Here is a 20,350-nt window from a genome sequence, read left to right as displayed (position 1 = left end):
ATTGTCCGAAAAAAACTGTACTTCAAATGTGATCTGACCAATGTAGAATATATATAGATATATATTCTAGTCAGACATATTTGCTATATTTGAGTTGTGTGGGACCAGCAAGATCAGTTTACATGTGTACGAAGGATCAGAACATGGTTTGTGGCTTATTACTGTCTGCGGTTCTGGGTCTGTATTTCTGAAGAAACTTCCCTTTTACTGTGACATGATGTTGTGGTATTAACTGAAGGTATGAAAATGTGGAAACCCAGGACTGTGAACACAACAAACACAGATGTTTCTTACAAGTGATGTGTCAAGGATGCAAGCTGATTTCATATTTCCTTCGATTGTCATCTGGTACCAAGTACACAAAGTTCTAATTTGTCAATGCCACCCAGCAGTGGTAATAGCAATGGAGAGATGTTGATGTCTCTTCAGTATCACAGACATGAAGTGCAGTCTAACTCTTCTATATATAAAGCAGATCTTTTCTGCCAGGGAAAGAGTAGTGGAAAGGCTCTGATAATGATCCCAGGTGTTGGAATAGGCAGATAGGTGAACCTGGTGACCTTTTGATTCTGCTAAGGTTTGTTTCCTGGCTGCAGGACCGAGAGGCTGAGCATGAGGCAGAGCAACAAAGAATAAAGAGAGAGAAGGAGAAGGACGTGGCCAGACTCAGAGCTCTTCAGGAAAGAGACAGAGACCACAGAGCTGAACAGGTGGAAGCATCATCACTGATTAAATATTTAACAACAGACTCCTTTCAGTGCTTGGTGGATCGTATTTCTAAGTAAACATTGCACACTCTTTTGCCAGTGTTTTATATTTATTATACTTTTCATGTCACATTTATAACAGGAGGATCATATCTATAGTCATATTTATTTATGCATCATGACTGTGATAAATCACAGTCCCCAAAGAAAAAAAAGTTTTTGTTAACTTTGTGATGTCATTTCCTCCAAGGATGAGCTCAGGGCTCGCAGGAACCAGGAAGCAGCCGAGAGAGAATGGAGAAGAAAGGAGAAGGAGCAGGCCAAGAAGAAGGCAGAGGAAGAGGAGCAGCTGAAGGTCACCCGCCTACAGCAGATTTCCCACAAAGAGCACATGCTGTCAATTGAGGTTGGCAGAGAGAGGGCGGAGTTCGACAGGGTCCTGAGGTGAACTGGCACCACACAGCTAGTCTCATGCTTAGAGACTCGTCTCATTACTAACATGTTCTTGATTAAGTAAGGAATTTGGAGAATCTTGACAAATACCATTATTCCACAGCTGTGGAATGCATTTGTGTGCCATAAACACCCATGGAAGCCATCTCAGACAAGCTGTGGCATTTCTAAGGATCCAGCACATGGGTGTGGTACACATGTAAAGGTCAAAACAAGGGACTTTATTTTCCTCTATAAAACTTTTACTTAAATAGCATATTTGCCTATTAGATGTAGATAGATGTAACACCTGGAAGAACTCCTGATTATAAAACATAACATTACAACTCTTTGTTTCAGTGGCAGTCTGGAACTTGTGAGACAGAAGACTATAGTTTAGTGCCAAGTAGACACTTTTGCATTTTTCTCCTGTCACAGAACGTCAGGGTTGTATACAGTGCTTAATTTGTAAATCAAACGATGCCGGAACGCAAACAGTGGCATGAGACAAGGGGTCACTGAGACCAACAATGTCACCGGATCGCACACAAAATGCAACGCTTAGGCGCACAAATGTCAAAATAGCAAGCCAATTCGTATATATAAATTACTTTTAAATGATTTACGTGTGTTTTATAAGTGTTTTAAGTGCAGAAGTGCATTTTAAGTGAATTTTCAAGTACTTTAGCCTAAATTCCAGCAATTTACAAATCTGAAACACAAAGCAACATTAAAATTTGTCAGGTAAATGTTCCTTCCCCTATACATATCGTTTCAGACAACACTGCACAAAATGTGACGCGGCAAGTATAAACGCCTCCTCCGTTTGCAGAGGTTCGCGTGAGGTGTGCGGAGTCGCGCGCTACGGTCACTTGCGAAAGTATAACTAGCTTTATAGGGGAGACGCCTAAAGGCATCGCTAAAAAGGAGAGCTCTTATGTGATTTAGGAAGCCTGAATGTGGATCTTGTGTTTAAAAAATGTCTTTTATACATTTATTTGTTCAATTAATTGGTTCAACGCAGACAGATTTTTTCATAACTTATAATTGGTAGGCTTGAAAGTTACCGGATCGAGGCAGACAGTTCCCGGAACGCACCCTTCAAAATGAAAGAGTTCCCGGATCCTGTTCCGGCAGGATCCGGCTCAAATTAAGCCCTGGTTGTATACAAAAATGCTCTTTTCTTAGAAAGCGTTCACACACTATCTGCTTTCCCAGAACAGCTCTACTATTTACTGCCACTGTGCAGGTTGGTACATATTAAGACACAGAGCCAATACCAAAACGTAATCTACAATCAGAGTCAAAAACAGTCCAGGTCAGTATTCTTAATAAACAGCAAGTTCCAAGCAACGGTACAAAAGTTCAAATCCACAAGAGCAGACTAAACAAAAAGCAGTTGAAACTATGTAAATACATGTAATGAATGAACACTCGTTATGCTTTCTAAACAGTAAAATAAATGTGTGGTATGCTTCCTAAACAGTGGCCAATACTTCACAAGGAGGTAGTGGATTAGTCTGGCTTATATGTGTATGTACGAATGGGGAACAGGTGTGAAGCTTAATTTTGAGGGGAGGAGGAACAAGGTATACAATGCAGGGGACTCTAGGTATTGCAGTCTTCTTGGTCCTGCTGTATGACAGTTACACTTTTGTTAGTGTAGCATGTAAAATGACATTTTGAAACTATCTGTCTTTCAAGCTTGTGTCCTGAATCTTTTAAGTCCAATTGATCTATATTAATCGTATATGAATATGCATCAAAAATTGTACATTTACATACTATAGGAAAGGAAACTGGAAATTGCTTAAGGTTATATAAATCCATATTTTTAAGGTCCACCAGAGACTGATGAAAAATTTATGATTATATTACATTCCAAGTCTGTGTGTCAGAGGCAGTCTGGACCTTGCTAGACAGAAGACTGGAAATAATAATTTAGTGCCAAGTAGACACTTCTGCATTTTTCTCCAATAACAGAACATCAGGGTTGTAGACAGAAGCACTAATTTCTTAGACTGGGTTCACACCCATCTGCTTTCCCAGAAGTGCTCCATGATTTTACAGAAAAGCTCCATGAATACTTTTGTTACCGGATGCTTTTAGGCCCAATGTATGCATATTCATCTCAGGCAACCTTCTCATCCTGGATCAACACTGAAATTAAGGTGTCAGAGGGTTCTGGGTTCCCTGGGTTACCACTTCTGCAGGGTTTGGATACTCAGCTCGCTCCCTCTCTGTGCTGCAGGACACAGCAGAAATTGATCGCTCAGGAGAAGGAGCGTGAGGAGCGTCGGCGGCAGCAGGCTCTCCACCACGCCGAGGGAGTCCGAGAGCAGTTGCGGGAGCGAGAGACGCAGGCCATCGTCCTGCGGAGGGAGCGCTTCCTGGAGGTGCAAAGAATGAATGAAGAGATTCGCGCACGCAGAGCTCGTCTGGATGACATCAGAGACAAGAAGCTGAAAGAACTGAAGTGAGTCACACGAAAGCAGAAAAACAATCTAGGACAAGTTTCTTAATTGGTACGTTGTGTTTATTCATGAAAAGCACATGAGCATTTTAACCCAGTTCCTGTTTGAAGAAGAGTGTAGCATGATAACATCAGTGTCATTCATGAGATAATTTCCTTTGATGACAGAACTGCTAGATTTTGTAATCATGCAAGGTAAGCAATGTTAATACAATAACACATCTTCGTTTTCACTCATAGAATAAAACCCACTTTTATTTCACTCCTTCCCCCCTCTCATTCCCCCTTGACCCCTCTCAGTCTCATGATATAACAGGAGGTCACATTGTTCTTATGAGTTAAAAATCTCCCTTTTTCTTTTCTTAAAAAAATTAAAACAAAAAATTGTTCATGAACAACAGTCCATAAATAATAATACAACTCCTTGCAGAGTTGATATATATATAGATATATACATTCAGATGTGCGGTGCTCTTGCCACAGCATACTATAATAATAACAGCAGCACATGTTAAAAATAAATAATAATACACTACAAAATAACTTTGTAAACAAAGCTCTTTGATTTTCCTAGCTTGTATGAGCTCTTTATTGTTGTCTATTTCTAACCTGAGTCTCTTTTCTGTAACCTGCTTAACAGTCTTAAGTGCATCAAGCAGGGAATGATTATCAATCACATGGAACATTGGAAGAGTGTTCAGACTAGGGTCACCAGTGGTGATTTCAGAAAAAAGTGTTGCCAGGAAGACTGCACTGTCTATTCCAGGGCTATTCAACTGGCGGCCCGCGGGCCAGATCTACTCTCCTAGTCTAGCCTCGCGGACTAGAGTCTCTCCTGCCAGTGTGCTTTTGACCACGCTCTTGATTTTTTTACAGAGGAGAGGAAAGATCTTTCCTCCTTTTCCCATGTGTGCAATCAGTGTCCCTCCCTGTGTACCTTCATCAGGAAGATTACCAAATGAAGCACCACTGAAAACAACCAATGTCAAATCATCGCTGTTACCCTAGTGTTGCAACTTAAGTCACCTTCTTTGCCACCATCTCACCAGTGAATTGGTCAATTTGTCTAATGTGGGCTTTGACATTTTGTTTCTTAATTTGAACCCCGACATGTGGTTGAGTGTTGACTGGCGACACTGTTAGTTCGTACTAGGAATACATTTAGCAGCTAAGTGATCATTACTGACCTGCGCGTTAGCCCCAACATGTTTTGCTTTGAGGTGGTAACGAAGGGTGGAAGTGCTCCTGTGATAAGCGAACTCCTTCCTACATAAAGTGCAAATAACACTATTTGTGTTTGTACTTCCATCTGGAAGTTTCTTATATTTAAATTTCCCATCCACCAGCGTAGCCTCTTCAGTCATCACCATCATGCTCATCTTATTGTGCGTCCATATAATCTTTTTGCCTGGAACTCATGCACTGAGAAACATTCCATGGTGCAAAAGTGTCTCATGGACAGGACCGGGGGAATGCTCCTGTATTGGCCAGAGAAGGTGTGTCTTATTGTGAGGGCATGTGGGGTCCTGCGTAGCCTAACCCATGTGCCATACAAGTAAGGCAACAAATCATCGCTAAAATATAAAAAGGGTATAAGAGACAGCATTCAAATTTTAACCAATTATTTTATTGAGTCGCTGATGCTAGTGAGTGCATCACTGATATTTTTAGGTGGATTATATTATTCTGCCAGTCTGCATTGTTCTGACCCCACAACATTTAAAGCTTCGCACGCTGTCCCACTCAGACCTTTTGCGCTTTGCCGTAATGCCACAACATGCCACACAAACATTTTTTCCGCGCCTCTACCTCATTCAGGAGCGTCTCCACTTTCACATTCGGTGAAGTTCCTCTTCTTTCCCCGTTTAGACATGGTTTGTGATAGATCAGAGGAAACTTCTCCGGTGCAAGGCAAATTTAAATGAATTTGCATATTTATAGGGGGGCGTGTTACAATAGGAGTCAGCCACTCTCTCGTGTGCGCTCAATTCCACGTTGATTGGGATGTACAAAAGAAATGTGCGTGGATTCCGGCGTACGCACGGTTTGATACATCCGGATTTTTTTATGCATATTCCATTTTCTGGATTTGAACGTATGCTAATTTTTAGTAAGAAATCCAAGTTTTTGTACATGAGGCCCCTGGTGAGTGCTATCATAAGATAAGTCTCTGCTACAGAATACTGTTTTTGTTGACAGTAGTTTCAGTGGTAGTTTTACACGCACAGACGACAGGTATGTTGTGTGTTTATTTTTGTACATCTTGCGATCTTTGTGTGTTTATCTTCACATTCATCTGTCAGAGGGCTTTGCTGTACAAATGTGTCATGATGTATGCGCACAGTCATTGCCGGCTTCTCCCGTGTTTGCGTTGGCGTTTCATGTGCGCACGTGCGTCTACGGATTTCACGTCGGAAAATGAGACGGCCTGTCAGTCAGACGTTCCATAGCCAGCCATCTTTAGGGCCAGAGAGAACACAGGTGATATGAGGATCCAACCACCCGGCTGTGCTGTGGGGCAGGGCAGGTGATACCTGTGTCTGACATCTAATGGTTCAGGATGCAGGAGAAGCAGGGAGCCATGAGAGAGGGTTGGGGGTGGAGCCGTCAGCGCAGCTACATGTCAGATTCAATGAACTCTGTAATAAGCAGAAGGAGGCTTCTGTAGTCCAGAGTGAGGCTACAGTGTAGGGCAGCCAGAGAAGCATCTGATGCAGCTCCCTGGCAGAAGAGAGCTGGGGTCTGGGAGACAGGCAGAGATCCCTCCCCTGCCACCCGAACTGCACACTTCCAACAGTGCCCTGGGATTGGGCCAGCCAGCTGGGCCAGAGTGAGTCACATCAGGACAGAGTGCAGGACTGATACCTGCCACTACCAGGATGCCAGTGGGCTGCTGTGTCTATGTTCTCATTGTTTTCACCCATAAAAGAATAATAATGTTAGTTCAAGAGCTTTTAGGAACACGGACGGGGAGAGAAGGGGGGGGGGGTGCTTTGCACATCCCCCGGTGTAAAAAGGAGAGTGAGGTAGAGACAAAAAGATGGAGTAGAGGAAATTGACAGGGAGTCAGAGCAAGGAGGGAGAGGGAGGGAGAGGGAGAGGGAGGGGGAGAAACATGTGACATGCAGTTCCAAAGTAAGCCAAAGCTAGGGCAGGCAGTGCTCTATTCAACAGCGAAATCATCGAACTTTTAATGACCTGGGCAATTACCCCCAGTGAGTCACAGAGAGCATGGTTAGGCACTGAAGATCACACACACGCAAGGCGGAAGAGAGAAACAGAAGCAAAGCAGATCCAACCAAACCAAATAAAGTCCCCAGTATAATTCCTCCTCTTTCTCTGTGTCTCTCTCTCTCTCTCTCTCATTCATTCTCTCTTTCTCCTCTTAACCAGGGGAAAGTTCAGTAACGTCCCTAGTGACACTCCACCAGACCTGCCATGAAGCTGTTTCCAGTTTTGCTTGTTTCAGAGATTCTGGCCACTGTCTGTAAGTGAAGCACGTGCTCAACAGGGTCTAGACTAGGTGCCTTAGATTTAGCCAGGAAACAATATTCACTTTTATGGCCCTGAAACACTGAAAGTTGCTTTAATCATTTGTTTTAGCCCACTGACCTGCTGCAAAGGAAAGTGTCATTCACTGACTCTGCAAGCATTTGGTTGGATCTGAATAGTTAAGATGCTTCTGTGCACTTTAAAATGCAGTGTGCTCATTGGTAAAAACCAGGCAGGCCACTCCCCCATCAGCCAGGCCACTCCACCCAGCAGCCAGGCAGTAACATCAGGATGTCAAGATGTCAGGATGTTTTTTCTTCATAAGAGCATAATATTGTATATGCTGCTATAACCACTTGTATAACATTCTTCCACCATGCTAAGTTGCTAGACCGTCTGGCAAAAATGCACTAAAGCAAGAGCAATGTCTGCGCTTATGTAGGGCATGAGTACACCCCAGACAACACGCCACACCTCGTTTGGCCACTTATATGTGTTTTAACAGCTGCTCTGACATATGCCCTTTAACAATTGGAAGAGAATTATAGTCTATTGATGTTTCAAAAGGTAAAAAGGTTTTTAGTCAATACTAAAAGATATCAGGGGAAACCTGAATCTAAAAGATATTGAGTACCTGTAAAGATGGAAAAAGTAAAACTATGAGTCATATACAGCAAACTTCTACCTTGTTTTCTCCTAACTTCTCGCAGCCTGTGATAAGGTCGTGCCGATGACCCACCATGCCTGTAACGTGTTACTCCGCCCCCCCTCATTTACTTACGTTTATTCGTCGGTTTTAGTGTTTTGCACCGCCTAGTTCCAGCCCTTGGTATTATGGGTCTCACCTGTACCTCATTGTTGTTTAAATAAGTGGGTATTTAAATCCTTAGTTAGGACACGGTCTTTGGCAATCGTTGTTTCACGCCCTCCGCGTTTCCAGGTTGTCCAGTCCAGTTCAGTGCCGTCTGTCAGTGCTCTAGATTTTAGTCGATTCACTTTAGTCTTCATTTCAGTCTTTATCAGTCTGTTCTGTCTCTGGTTATTACAAGTTATGTTGTTATGGTTATCGTGTGTCTGTCTCCTTAGGGGTTGGTCGTTGCCTTTGGGGAAACGTCGTCCTTCTAGTTCGCAACCCTGTTAGGTTTGGCCGTTCCCCGTGTTTGTTCCTTTGATTTCCTTGTCTGTCAATGTTTCTATATTAAGGTTCATGTCCGCGTGTGTTCTAATTTTGAGTTACGTGGTTAAAGTCCTGTGTAGTTGAATACTTAAAGTTTCGTTTGTCTTTTCTAAATCTAGGTGTTTTCTCCCTTTCGCTCGCGAATTATCAAAGACTACTGACGTGGTTGTTTCTAATGTCTTGTTGATCTGGTCACCGTTTAAAGAGTTGTTACCGCCCATAATGTTATGTGGTTTATTTAAATGCCTCGGTGATCTAGTCGTCACGTAAAGAGTGTTACTGCCCATGTTGCATGTGTTATGTACTGTCGGCGATCTGGTCGTCACGTAAAGAGTGTTACTGGCCATGTTACATGTATTATGTACTGCCTGGTTCATCAAGTCACCATGTTAAGAGATGTCATTGTTCTGTCTTAATATTGTTATATCTAGGTATTATAGTGAGTTGATGTAATCCCAGTGTTACGTGGTCTGTCCAGAATGCCTCGTCGGTCTCGTCACCGTGTCGGGAGTTTGTCAATTGGTCATCTGTCTTTGGATTCTAATTTAAATATACAGTCTACTGCAAGTGCAACCCTGGTCTCTATGCGTTTGTGTCCTACTTCACCCAAGTCCGCAACAGAATCGTTACAGAACGATCGCCCTTTAAATGGACACAGCGAGAGACCCAATACTGATTTGACAGACACTCCGGTAATAAGTGCGCCATGCCTATTGCTCTCTCGGCGTGACCCCCCTAAGATATATAATGGAGAGGGGACGGTTGAGGACTTTGTTTTTCAAAGTAGATAATTTTTTCAATTTTTGTTATGTTCTCCTCCTCCGGAACATGTTAAAATTCAGTTTTTGTGCCAGTTTCTCACCGGAAAGGCGTTGGTTTGGGCTAATAAGACACTCAGTACAAAATTTGATGAGAAGGGGACCGGGTTTTCTTTAGAGGACTTTTTTATTTTGATGTTTAAACGTTTTGCTCCATATCCAATGGTAGTGGGGGAGTTCAGGAATAGATCTTTCATGGCCCACACAGATGATCCACTCATTCATGTTAAAAGTTTGATGACATTACGAAGAAAGATAGAGGCAGCTCTTCGGCCTGCTCCCTCAATACCAACCCAGTTCCTCCAGGAGGCTCTACATACCGAAGCTACTGCTCAGGCCTCCACGCTCCCTGACGTCCCTCAGGCCTCCACGCTCCCTGGCGTCCCTCAGGCCTCCACGCTCCCTGGCGTCCCTCAGCCCTCCACGCTCCCTGGCGTCCCTCAGCCCTCCACGCTCCCTGGCGTCCCTCAGGCCCCAATGGCTCTGGACATCTCCCTGGCCACCAGGCCACTCCGTAATGTTCCTCTGGCCGCGCCTGCTGGCGACGCTCTCCCGGCGGCCGCGCCTGCTGGCGACGCTCTCCCGGCGGCCGCGCCTGCTGGCGACGCTCTCCCGGCGGCCGCGCCTGCTGGCGACGCTCTCCCGGCGGCCGCGCCTGCTGGCGACGCTCTCCCGGCGGCCGCTCCTGCTGATGCCATGTTACTAGCAGCAACGCCCTCTAGCGAAGTCTTCATGACTGTTGCGCTTCCTAGCGATGCCAACTTGGTTGAAACACTCCTTGGCCCTCCTGCTATCACAGGGCCTCCTATACCTCCAGCTGTCTCCTCGGTAGCAATGCCCCCCGACAACGCTGTCTCTGGGCTAGCTTCGGTGCCGAGGGCTTTGGGGAGGCCTGCGCTGCATACACCTGCACTTCAGAGGGAGTTATCTGTCGCTCCCGCGACCCGGGAATGGTCGCTTCCGTCTTCTGCTCCCATGTCTTCTGGATTGCTCCCTGACCCTGTTACCCAGGAAGGATCTGTTGATAACCCCGAGAGGTTCACCCAGACTGTCCCTTTGGATCTAGGAGGTCAGAGTTCCATAGGCACAGAGACGAAACTGGCATCAGTGTTGAAGACAGTAACTGACTTCATTGCATGCATGGACTCTAAGACTATGCCTATGTATTTGGCACCATCCCCTGGTTATGTACTTGTCCCTGTTTCTATTGTGTTGCCTCCTGTTGGAATGTTTAGTTCTAATGTTACAATGTGGGTTCCTCGTGTTGTTGTTAATTTGGTTCCAGTTCCTATGTCTGTTGTTCTTAGTGTGATTATGTCTGTGTTGGAATTGCCTTCTGCCCCTGGGTTTTTCTCTTCTGTTTCTCCTACTGTGCCCATTCCAGCATGCCACCAGGGTTCTCCGCAACAGGTACCCTTGCCTCAGTCAATTTCCAGGGTTGCATCGGTCCCCTTAGTTCCTCCGCCTTCTGGGTCTTCCAATTACCCGTGCTCCGCTCGATGTCCTGTTGTGTCTGCTCCGCTCGATGTCCTGTTGTGTCTTCTGGTGTAGACGCTGGGCTTGATTGTGAATTCTCTTCGGGGCCTTTTGTCCCTGGCTCTCTCGGTTTTGTAACCCCTGTTTCGGTTAGTCCTGATAGTGATCTCGTCCCGTTGGTTGTTCCTGGCCCCGCCTCTGCCTATTCCTCTCGTATGTGGTGGTCGTGTGTTGAGTCTGAGTCCGTGCCTACGTCTTTTCCTGGTTGTTCTGATTTTGTTCCCCTTTCTTCTGTTTCAGCTTCTGTGGCTCCGGTCGCATCACGTGCCTCCTCTTTAGGTTTTTCGGCTGCTACGTTGTCTTCAGGATTCCCGATTCGGCCTCCTTAGTTTCGGGGAATGGTTTTGGATTTTGGTTTGGATCGTGCGTGCCCTGTAATGGCACGCGTAGGAGGGGGGTTCTGTAACGTGTTACTCCGCCCCCCCTCATTTACTTACGTTTATTCGTCGGTTTTAGTGTTTTGCACCACCTAGTTCCAGCCCTTGGTATTATGGGTCTCACCTGTACCTCATTGTTGTTTAAATAAGTGGGTATTTAAATCCTTAGGACACGGTCTTTGGCGATCGTTGTTTCACACCCTCCGCGTTTCCAGGTTGTCCAGTCCAGTTCAGTGCCGTCTGTCAGTGCTCTAGATTTTAGTCGATTCACTTTAGTCTTCATTTCAGTCTTTATCAGTCTGTTCTGTCTCTGGTTATTACAAGTTATGTTGTTATGGTTATCGTGTGTCTGTCTCCTTAGGGGTTGGTCGTTGCCTTTGGGGAAACGTTGTCCTTCTAGTTCGCAACCCTGTTAGGTTTGGCCGTTCCCCGTGTTTGTTCCTTTGATTTCCTTGTCTGTCAATGTTTCTATATTAAGGTTCATGTCCGCGTGTGTTCTAATTTTGAGTTACGTGGTTAAAGTCCTGTGTAGTTGAATACTTAAAGTTTCATTTGTCTTTTCTAAATCTAGGTGTTTTCTCCCTTTCGCTCGCGAATTATCAAAGACTACTGACGTGGTTGTTTCTAATGTCTTGTTGATCTGGCCACCGTTTAAAGAGTTGTTACCGCCCATAATGTTATGTGGTTTATTTAAATGCCTCGGTGATCTAGTCGTCACGTAAAGAGTGTTACTGCCCATGTTGCATATGTTATGTACTGTCAGCGATCTGGTCGTCACGTAAAGAGTGTTACTGCCCATGTTACATGTGTTATGTACTGTCGGTGATCTGGTCGTCATGTAAAGAGTGTTACTGGCCATGTTACATGTATTATGTACTGCCTGGTTCATCAAGTCACCATGTTAAGAGATGTCATTGTTCTGTCTTAATATTGTTATATCTAGGTATTATAGTGAGTTAATGTAATCCCAGTGTTACGTGGTCTGTCCAGAATGCCTCGTCGGTCTCGTCACCGTGTCGGGAGTTTGTCAATTGGTCATCTGTCTTTGGATTCTAAATTAAATATACAGTCTACTGCAAGTGCAACCCTGGTCTCTACGCGTTTGTGTCCTACTTCACCCAAGTCCGCAACAGAATCGTAACAATGCCAGACATACAGTAATTATATTAGCATTTCTCATCTAATTGTATGCCAGGCATGAAAACGCTGACCTTTTCAAAACTTTTTTTGCCATCCAAGCTCCAAGCAAGCCGCTTGCGCCACTGCTTTACCAGCTTTTCTGCTTAGTCTGTCTGTCTCTTGCCCGCTTGCTTGTCTCCCCCCATCTTCCCGCTCCTGCGGGACATGGACATGGGTGGACATGGGTAAGGTCAGACGGCCAAGGCCCACAGTGTCCGTGCAAAAGCTACTGGGATATTTTAGACTGTTAATTCATATTTCAAGATGTGTAGTATTACCTACTTTATTTTAATTTAATCTGATAAGTTATAAGATATAAGGCAGACGTTTCACTTATCTCTCGATAAGGGAGTTTTTTTGCCATAACAGGAAATGATATCTAAATAGAACAAAACACTACAAAACACAAACACAGGGTCTGAATACACAGAGTAATGAACAGACAAAGAGGAACGCTGAAGCAGAGGTTTTTCTAAATGGATCAAAATGAGTGACTCATGATGATGTCACACTGTTTTCCCAACCTTTCAACGTATCAACCTAAACCAGCAGACTCCTGTGTGTCTGATCATGATTACTTTTACTGCATATCCGGACATGTCCTTAAATTTTGGTTCCGGACCGGAAATGTACTACCCATGAGAAAAGATGTAAAAATATGTGGGGGTTTTTATTGTTGTGGAGTTTCCACATTTTCCAAATAGAACAAAAATCTATAATAATAAATGAAAAGATGCATGTCCTTTACAACGTGCACACAAACAGCTGTGATTGATTCCCAAATGATACAGCAAGTACAGGAAGTATGTATTTTCAAGGGAATTTACTATGAAATGTTGATTATGGTTAACAGAAAATGTTTTGCTTTCTCAGGGCAGCTGGGCTTCCTGACAAATACTGCAAAGAAGTGGAACGGAAAGGTTATGCCTTATCCTCCTTGGTGGGCTAAATGTTATATTCTTGTATGTCCCCACATATATACATAAAAGCCATGAAGAATATCTTGTATGCAATATAAGCAAATAAAATTCTTAAAGCAAACTGCAGGTTCTTGAGTTGTTGCATGTTCTGTTATAAGCTCTAATACACCGCATTCGCCTGTTAAAATAAGGGCAGTGTAACGTGCGAAGTAAGGCAGGATGCGGAGACAAGCATTAACAAAAATACATAGTTTATTGAAGTACTTGAAGCAGCGTAAGGCTTATGTGAACAAAACATGTAGGAGACTTAACGTAGTTAGACTCTGACAAAGACAAGCACAGATACTGCGTAAACGCACATTAAGTAGACGAACTACACAAGACGATGACGAGACGAGCCACAGGTTTGTTATTATGCTTTCAATAGCTTATTTGTTTTACATACATTCCTAATATTCTCAATGGCCAGAAATATCCAAAATACAACTACGTAACTACATGAGAGAAGATCACTAGTTCACACCAGTCCAGTAATGCGGGCCAGGGGTCCAGTCTGGAATTCATGCACATCACTCTTCTGCACACATGCAGATTTGCACACTACACTCGGATTGTGGACCAATGTCCTGGTTGACAGATATCAGCCATGCTAAGACCATGCATATATATATATATATATATATATATATATATATATATATATATATATATATATATATATATATATATATATATAATTACACACACACATACACAGTATTCAGTTGGTGGCTGATCCCGAAGTTCAGACGCCCACTACCACACGACTAGACTCACAATCTCCCATGCTCACAGTTATTTACCTACTAACATGCCCATTCAGTTACACACACCTGTTTGTCATTCACTTTACTCTCTACACTGTGATCCTAATTATTATGCAAGTAATATTTTCTCAGATTTTCCAAAATTACCTATATGAATTGAAGTCATTGTAATTTTCCAGTCATCAACAATTAGAGTACAATTGAAAGGTTTTTGAACAAACTGCCAATGACATCAGTATATAAAAAAATGTAAACACTCAAAATGCACTTGTAACATATCAATGGGGTGCGTGTGAAGCAAACGCATGTTTTAATATAATTTGTTTAATATAATAGACACCAAATAGAACAAAGGAAAACACTTAGGTAGAAGGGAATATACAGTCCCTGACATAAGTTCTGTCGCTTATCCATGTTGTGGAAACAAAAGCTTATAACCTAACTGTAAATTTATCGATTGGTTTTAGAAATGACTCATATGAAAGCTAAACCCTCCCAAATGAGATTCAATTTACGAAAATAAATTTGCTTCACTGCAGAAATATTGATCATTTAATGAACACAGAAAGGTCAGATTTTGGCAAGACAAAAGTTTTGTCGCCCACAGAAAGTAAGGTGAAAATCAAACAAATAATTCACTTCATATACAAATATATGCTTCATAACAGTGGTGAATGACATTGTGGTGCTATTAGAGCCACATTTAATATTTTGTGTGACTTCCATGAGCTTGAAGGGCTGCATCCATGCGGTTCGACAATGATTCATTGGAATAGCAAAGAATGCACTCTTACATGCCTCCCAGAGTTCATCAAAATTATTTGGTTTTGTCTTCCAAGCTTCCTCTATTTTATCCTACCCCAAACATGCTCAATGATGTTCATGTCTGGTGACTGGGCTGGCCAGTCCTGGAGCACCTTGATCTTCATCGCCTTGAGGAACTTTGATGTAGAGATGGATGTATGAGATGGAGCACCATCCTGCTGCAAAATTTGACCCCTTTTATGATTGGGAATGTAAGATGTAGCTAATACTTCTTGATATTTTAGGCTATTGATATTGCCTTCCACCTTGCAAATGTTTCACACACCCCCATACTGAATGTAACCCCAGACCATGATCTTTCCACCACCAAACTTGTTTTCAGGGTGAATCTTGGATCTCCTGCAGTACTTGCGGTGGCTGTGGTGTAATTCAACTGAAGATTCATCTGGGAAATCCACCTTCTGCCACTTTTCCAGCGTCCATCCATTTACCAGGCTGTGAGCCTTGGCAAATGCCACACGGTTTTTTACCTTGAGATGACCAGGCCTGGTGGAGCCCTGCTGCAGTGGAAGAGGGACTGGCTTTGGATTTTCTAACCAACAAACGTTCCTCCCGAGCAGTTGTCATCAAATCAAATCAAATCAGATTTATTGTCACATCACCAGAGTACAGGTACACCGGTGAGTGAAAACAATATCCTTGTTGCTTCCACAATTTGCAGCAACAATATTTACAAAAGATGTATAAATTACAAACAATTAAGCTAGTACATATAAAACTTACTCTGAAATGTCTTGAAAATAATAAGTGTTGTTCAAAATTTTTTATATCTACAATATATTAAATATACATGTGATATTGCACAGAGAATGGAGATGAATGTAACAGGTTATGGATATTATAATGCTGTATAGAGGTGCCTGTAATCACAGTGAGTTATGATGCTGTAGTAATGTCAGAGCAAGGTATGGAGTGAATATATTGGAGCGCAGGGGTAGAGTATTGTCTCGGGTTGGTATGTTTAAGTCCAATAGTCCAACCAATAGTCCAACTGTGCAGAGGTGCAGTGTGATATAAGAGGTAATGTGGTGCTCATGCATGTAATGGGGGATGTGGGCTGGTCAGAGCAGAGATTACTGGCTGTTCAGGAGCCTGGTGGCATGGGGGAAGAAGCTGTGTCTGAGCCAACTGGTTCTGGCTTTAAAGCTTCTGAGCCTCCTACCACTCGGCAGCTGAGAGAACAGACAGATGGGAGGGGTCCTTCATGATCCTTCTGGACTTGTCTTGTGGGCTCTGCCGGACCTGGGCTTGTCAAAAACATCTCCAGTCTCTTGAAATTAGAGGTGGGCATAGATTAATTTTTTTAAATCTAGATTAATCTCACTGAAATCTTGAAATTAATCTAGATTAATCTAGATTAATCTATATTAAAATGGCTCATATGCGTGCTACCCAAGTAATGACTAAAAGTCAGTTTTTGAGATAGGTGTAACAAACTTGCGGGGCAGGTAGGACGCAGATGCAGATATAAGGAAGTTTAATATAAACGACTAACACAAAAGGAGTATAATACATACAAAGACCAAAGAAGACAAGCAAGTTAACACAAAAAGACACAGAGAGCATGAACTAACTGAACAAAAACCACTACTCACGACTAGAACATTGAACTTAATCTTTCTACTGATAACATACAATAACCCACAACCACAGAGACCAAACACAGGACTTACATGCACTGACTAAACAAGGAACTGTCACGTTGTGGGGGGGCCCCCTACCGGTCGCCCCCGGTTACAGCGGCAGCGGTCCTGTTTTTGGTCACGTGATGTTCGTCCCTCAGGTGGGTGGGACCCGTGATCCGTCTCACCTGAGGGTCGTTTGTTCGTCTATATACGTCTTGTCTTTGTACCAGTTGACTGCTGGTTATTATTTCCTTCATTTGGAACAATGCACGGGTTTTTGGTTTGCACACTTTCTATTAAACCATCCTCTTTCCCTGAGACTTGGCGTGATCGCTTCCTTTTTGAGTTGCTCACCCTGCCCGTCACAGGAACACAACAAGACACACCTGAAAGTGATAACGAGGGGCAGAGAACACGGCAGGGGTGTGAAAACAGAGACAACTAGGAAATGTCAAAATAAAAGACACTCAAAACACACAGAGAACAAAACAAAAGACAAGACTGACAGGGGGGAGGCAGGACCACATGACAATAGGGTTTCTTAATACAGAGGGTGCATTAGACCAGGGGCTCATCTCCTGTTTCCAAAAGGCATCAATGACTGCTTGAGAAAGCTGTTCTAATTTGATACTTGAAGAAAAACATGCTCAATAAAATGTAGGCTACTTGTGTTCAACGGTTTATTCAGTTAAACATGAATTTGTAAGCCTACATACTGTACATTAAAAGGGGTTGATAACATGTTTATTCAGCTAAACATGATATTTGAAATGTAAGCCAACATTTAGTACATTTAACCTCATGGACGTAATTTGGGGGAACTTTTTCAAAAGCCAATTTTAGTCCTCTGCAGTTTTAACGGTTAAAAAGAAATATTTAAATAGCGACGAATCTAGCACTAGGACCATGCAGAAAACGACCACTCCGAGCTCCGCTCCGGTAACACTTTACGTTCCTAAAAATGAATTTTCCATGAAGCAAACCTGGCGACTTCGTGGCTGCATCCATGCAAACACACGTACGATTTGTAATTCACAGGTTTGAAAACTCGTTCTCGCCCCTACTGTGCAATTTGGTTAGGAATACAGCCGAACTAAACTATCAAGTTGAAAGTCATCATAGTTTGCTTACCCATTTTGACCCAGTTCCCAACCCAACTTTAAGAATAGATTAACGGCGATAATTTTTATATCGCCCGATAAGATTATCAAATTAACGACCGCCGTTAACGGCCCACCACTACTTGAAATCTTTTTTTAATTCTTTGTACTTGATGCTGAGACACATTAAAAGGTGCCAGCCACCTCTGCAGTGCATTTGATCTTCAGCGTCTTGATAATCAAGGCTTTGGTCGCACCGACTAATTAACCAATCAATTAGTGAGCACAGGTGAGGCTGTAAACTAGGATTGTGTGCATTGTATGACAAAGCGACAAAACTTTTGTCTTGCCAAAATCTGACTTCTCTGTGTTCATTAAATGATCAATACTTCTGCAGTGAAGCAAATTTATTTTTCGTAAATTAAATCTCATTTGGGAGGGTTTCAGCTTTCATATGAGTCATTTCTAAAACCAATCGATGAATTTAAAGTCAGGTTATAAGCTTTTGTTTCCACAACATGGATAAGCGACAGAACTTATGTCAGGGACTGTACACTAGTGATGGGACGAACGATACTGGTGCGTCAACACTGTGCCGAGCACACGAGAGTGAAACCCCGTATCGGTGCGTGTATTGCTTTAAACAAAAAACACGTGACTGATACAAGAAGCGTATCGTTTGGCTGTGCCGCGCCAAATTGTGTTTATAAGGAAACGAACTGTATCGGCATGTCGCGGGTTTGTTGGATGGAGTTTTACTGTTACTTTTAGATTTTGTATTTTTGCCCTCACGGATCGAACCAGAAAATTTTCCATTGTCTGGAGTCAATTTGATCTTTTGACGCCAAATAAGGTATTGTTTCTCCTTTGGACATAATTTTTTATTAAATATGTTTGTACTCTTTTCTGGTAAGGGTTTTTAATTGTATTCAGATAAAGTCACTTTTGATTTTACTTTATTGTAGGTGAAGTGTCGACTCTGCTCCACGGAGCTGTCTTACATCAATAAGAGCACTTCATCAATGCTGAGCACGGACAAAATTTTGGGGGGGGGGGGGGGGGGGGGGGGGGGGGGGGGGACATGTCCCCCCCACTTTTTCAAAAGCCGGTTTTGGTCCCCCCCAGTTTTTACGGTTAAAACCAAATATTTAAATAGCAACGAATCCATGTCCCCCCCACTTTTGAAATCAAAATTACATCCATGATGCTGAAGCATTATAGAGCTCGGCATGGCAATGAAGAATCAGCACATACTGGTGAGAGTACCACAGGTGTGTTAAAATTCTCAAATAAAATTAAAATGTTTTAATTTAAAATTGTTTATTACACACAAAATGCTTTGTGTAACTATGTAATATTGTTTGTAAACTTGTCAGTACTTTAATAAGGCAAAAAAATGTCCTTACATTTCCTAACAAGCAAGCTGTGGATGAGGCTGTGATCAACATGATCATCAAAGACTGTCAGCCTCTCTTCATCGCACTTAGATATTTATGCACACCATCTTCGTCTGTACCCTGTGAAAGAATTTTTTCTAAGGCAGGAGAACTTGTATCTAAGAGGAGAAATCACCTTGGAGCCAACACACTTCAAAAACTTTTGTTCCTCAATAAAAATACATAAATGAATGAATTTCTTGTCATTTTTTGTGTTTTATATTATTTTTCTTTTTCATTAATGAAAATCCTTACATAAGTTGCACATTTTAGCTGAATTTTATTAGACAAATTTGCTATACTTTGCAGAGTTGGTTTAGCATTTACACAAGGTTTTAAGCAAATTTTGGACTCAAAAAAATGAGCAAATGAAATTATAAAATGATGAGATCATATTTTAAGTAAACGAATGTCGATTAAATATTTCACGAGTTGATGTGTTTTCAGGATGCTTTTTCAACTTTTCATTTTGTTTACCTGCAATGATATTATAAATACTGCCGGGGTCACTATTGAGTGACCAACACAGTGTCAATACTGTGTCAACACAGTTTGTGTAGTGTGTCAATACACTCCTTGAGGTATCATATTCCCATCACTACTGTACACTAAAGGGAACATAAGAATGACAACATGGCAACACGCTACTAGGAACATTACTTTAACTTATGACGACAGACATACATGACAACCACGAATAGCATTACTCAGACATAACCCAAACAGGACAGAAGAACTGAATGAACTTAAGATCTAACCACACTCAGGGTATTGGACATGCAAACCTAGGAATACGAAACGAACACTGCAACTAAACATAATACACTTCTATCGGGAGATAGGAATGATGGAAAGACAACGCGTTAACTGAAAGCGTAAAGCTAAGAATGAATAACCAGGATTAGGGAATACAGTATACAGATGATGATCAAACTAACCATGGCAACCAACAATGAACTTGGGAGGTATGTAGAAGTATCACGGGCAAGGAGTAACATGGAATAGAACATATAGAAGACAAAACTGAACAAACCAATCCGCAACACAGGGGCAGCGGGGAAAAACAGGTTAGCGGACAAGAAGAGATCGGAGCACAAGGATTATTTTAGACACAATGACCGACCTAGGAGGATATGACAGGGCAAACTAAATACACTGAAACGGGGGAAAGTAAAACGAGACACAGGTGGGAACACTGAGGACGGGGGCGTGACAAACAGAAGGGAAACTTACATCCAAAGCAAAGTTAAATAAAATGCTGATCTTTTGAACTGTTGGAGAGTCTGATGGACATACACATGATGTTCTGGTCATCAAGTTATTCAGAAATTTATTTTATGAGCAGAAAGTTTATATTTTCTGAACACACCTGTCCTGATGAGCTTTGATAAAATGTCAATTAATTCAAATGATACTTTGACATTACTCACCACTTTTATAAGGAAGT

At 42.4% G+C, this 20,350-nt stretch overlaps 1 protein-coding gene across 1 annotated transcript in view; it reads left to right on the top strand.

The window, feature by feature from the left end:
• Positions 1–13,237, top strand: part of cfap45 (cilia and flagella associated protein 45) — a 36,101-nt gene extending 22,864 nt beyond the window's left edge. The window contains exons 9-12 of the mRNA XM_076994513.1: positions 597–710; positions 958–1,151; positions 3,391–3,615; positions 13,065–13,237. Coding sequence (XP_076850628.1) covers positions 597–710; positions 958–1,151; positions 3,391–3,615; positions 13,065–13,140 — 609 coding nt within the window. The 3' untranslated portion in view covers positions 13,141–13,237. The remainder of the gene's footprint in view (positions 1–596; positions 711–957; positions 1,152–3,390; positions 3,616–13,064) is intronic.
• Positions 13,238–20,350: the final 7,113 nt, after the last annotated feature.

The sequence above is a fragment of the Brachyhypopomus gauderio genome, chromosome 2 (assembly GCF_052324685.1).
Source record: "Brachyhypopomus gauderio isolate BG-103 chromosome 2, BGAUD_0.2, whole genome shotgun sequence".
Classification (NCBI taxonomy): domain Eukaryota; kingdom Metazoa; phylum Chordata; class Actinopteri; order Gymnotiformes; family Hypopomidae; genus Brachyhypopomus; species Brachyhypopomus gauderio.
The sequence above is the reverse complement of the archived record's forward strand: the minus strand, read 5'-3'. Positions and strand labels throughout refer to the sequence as shown.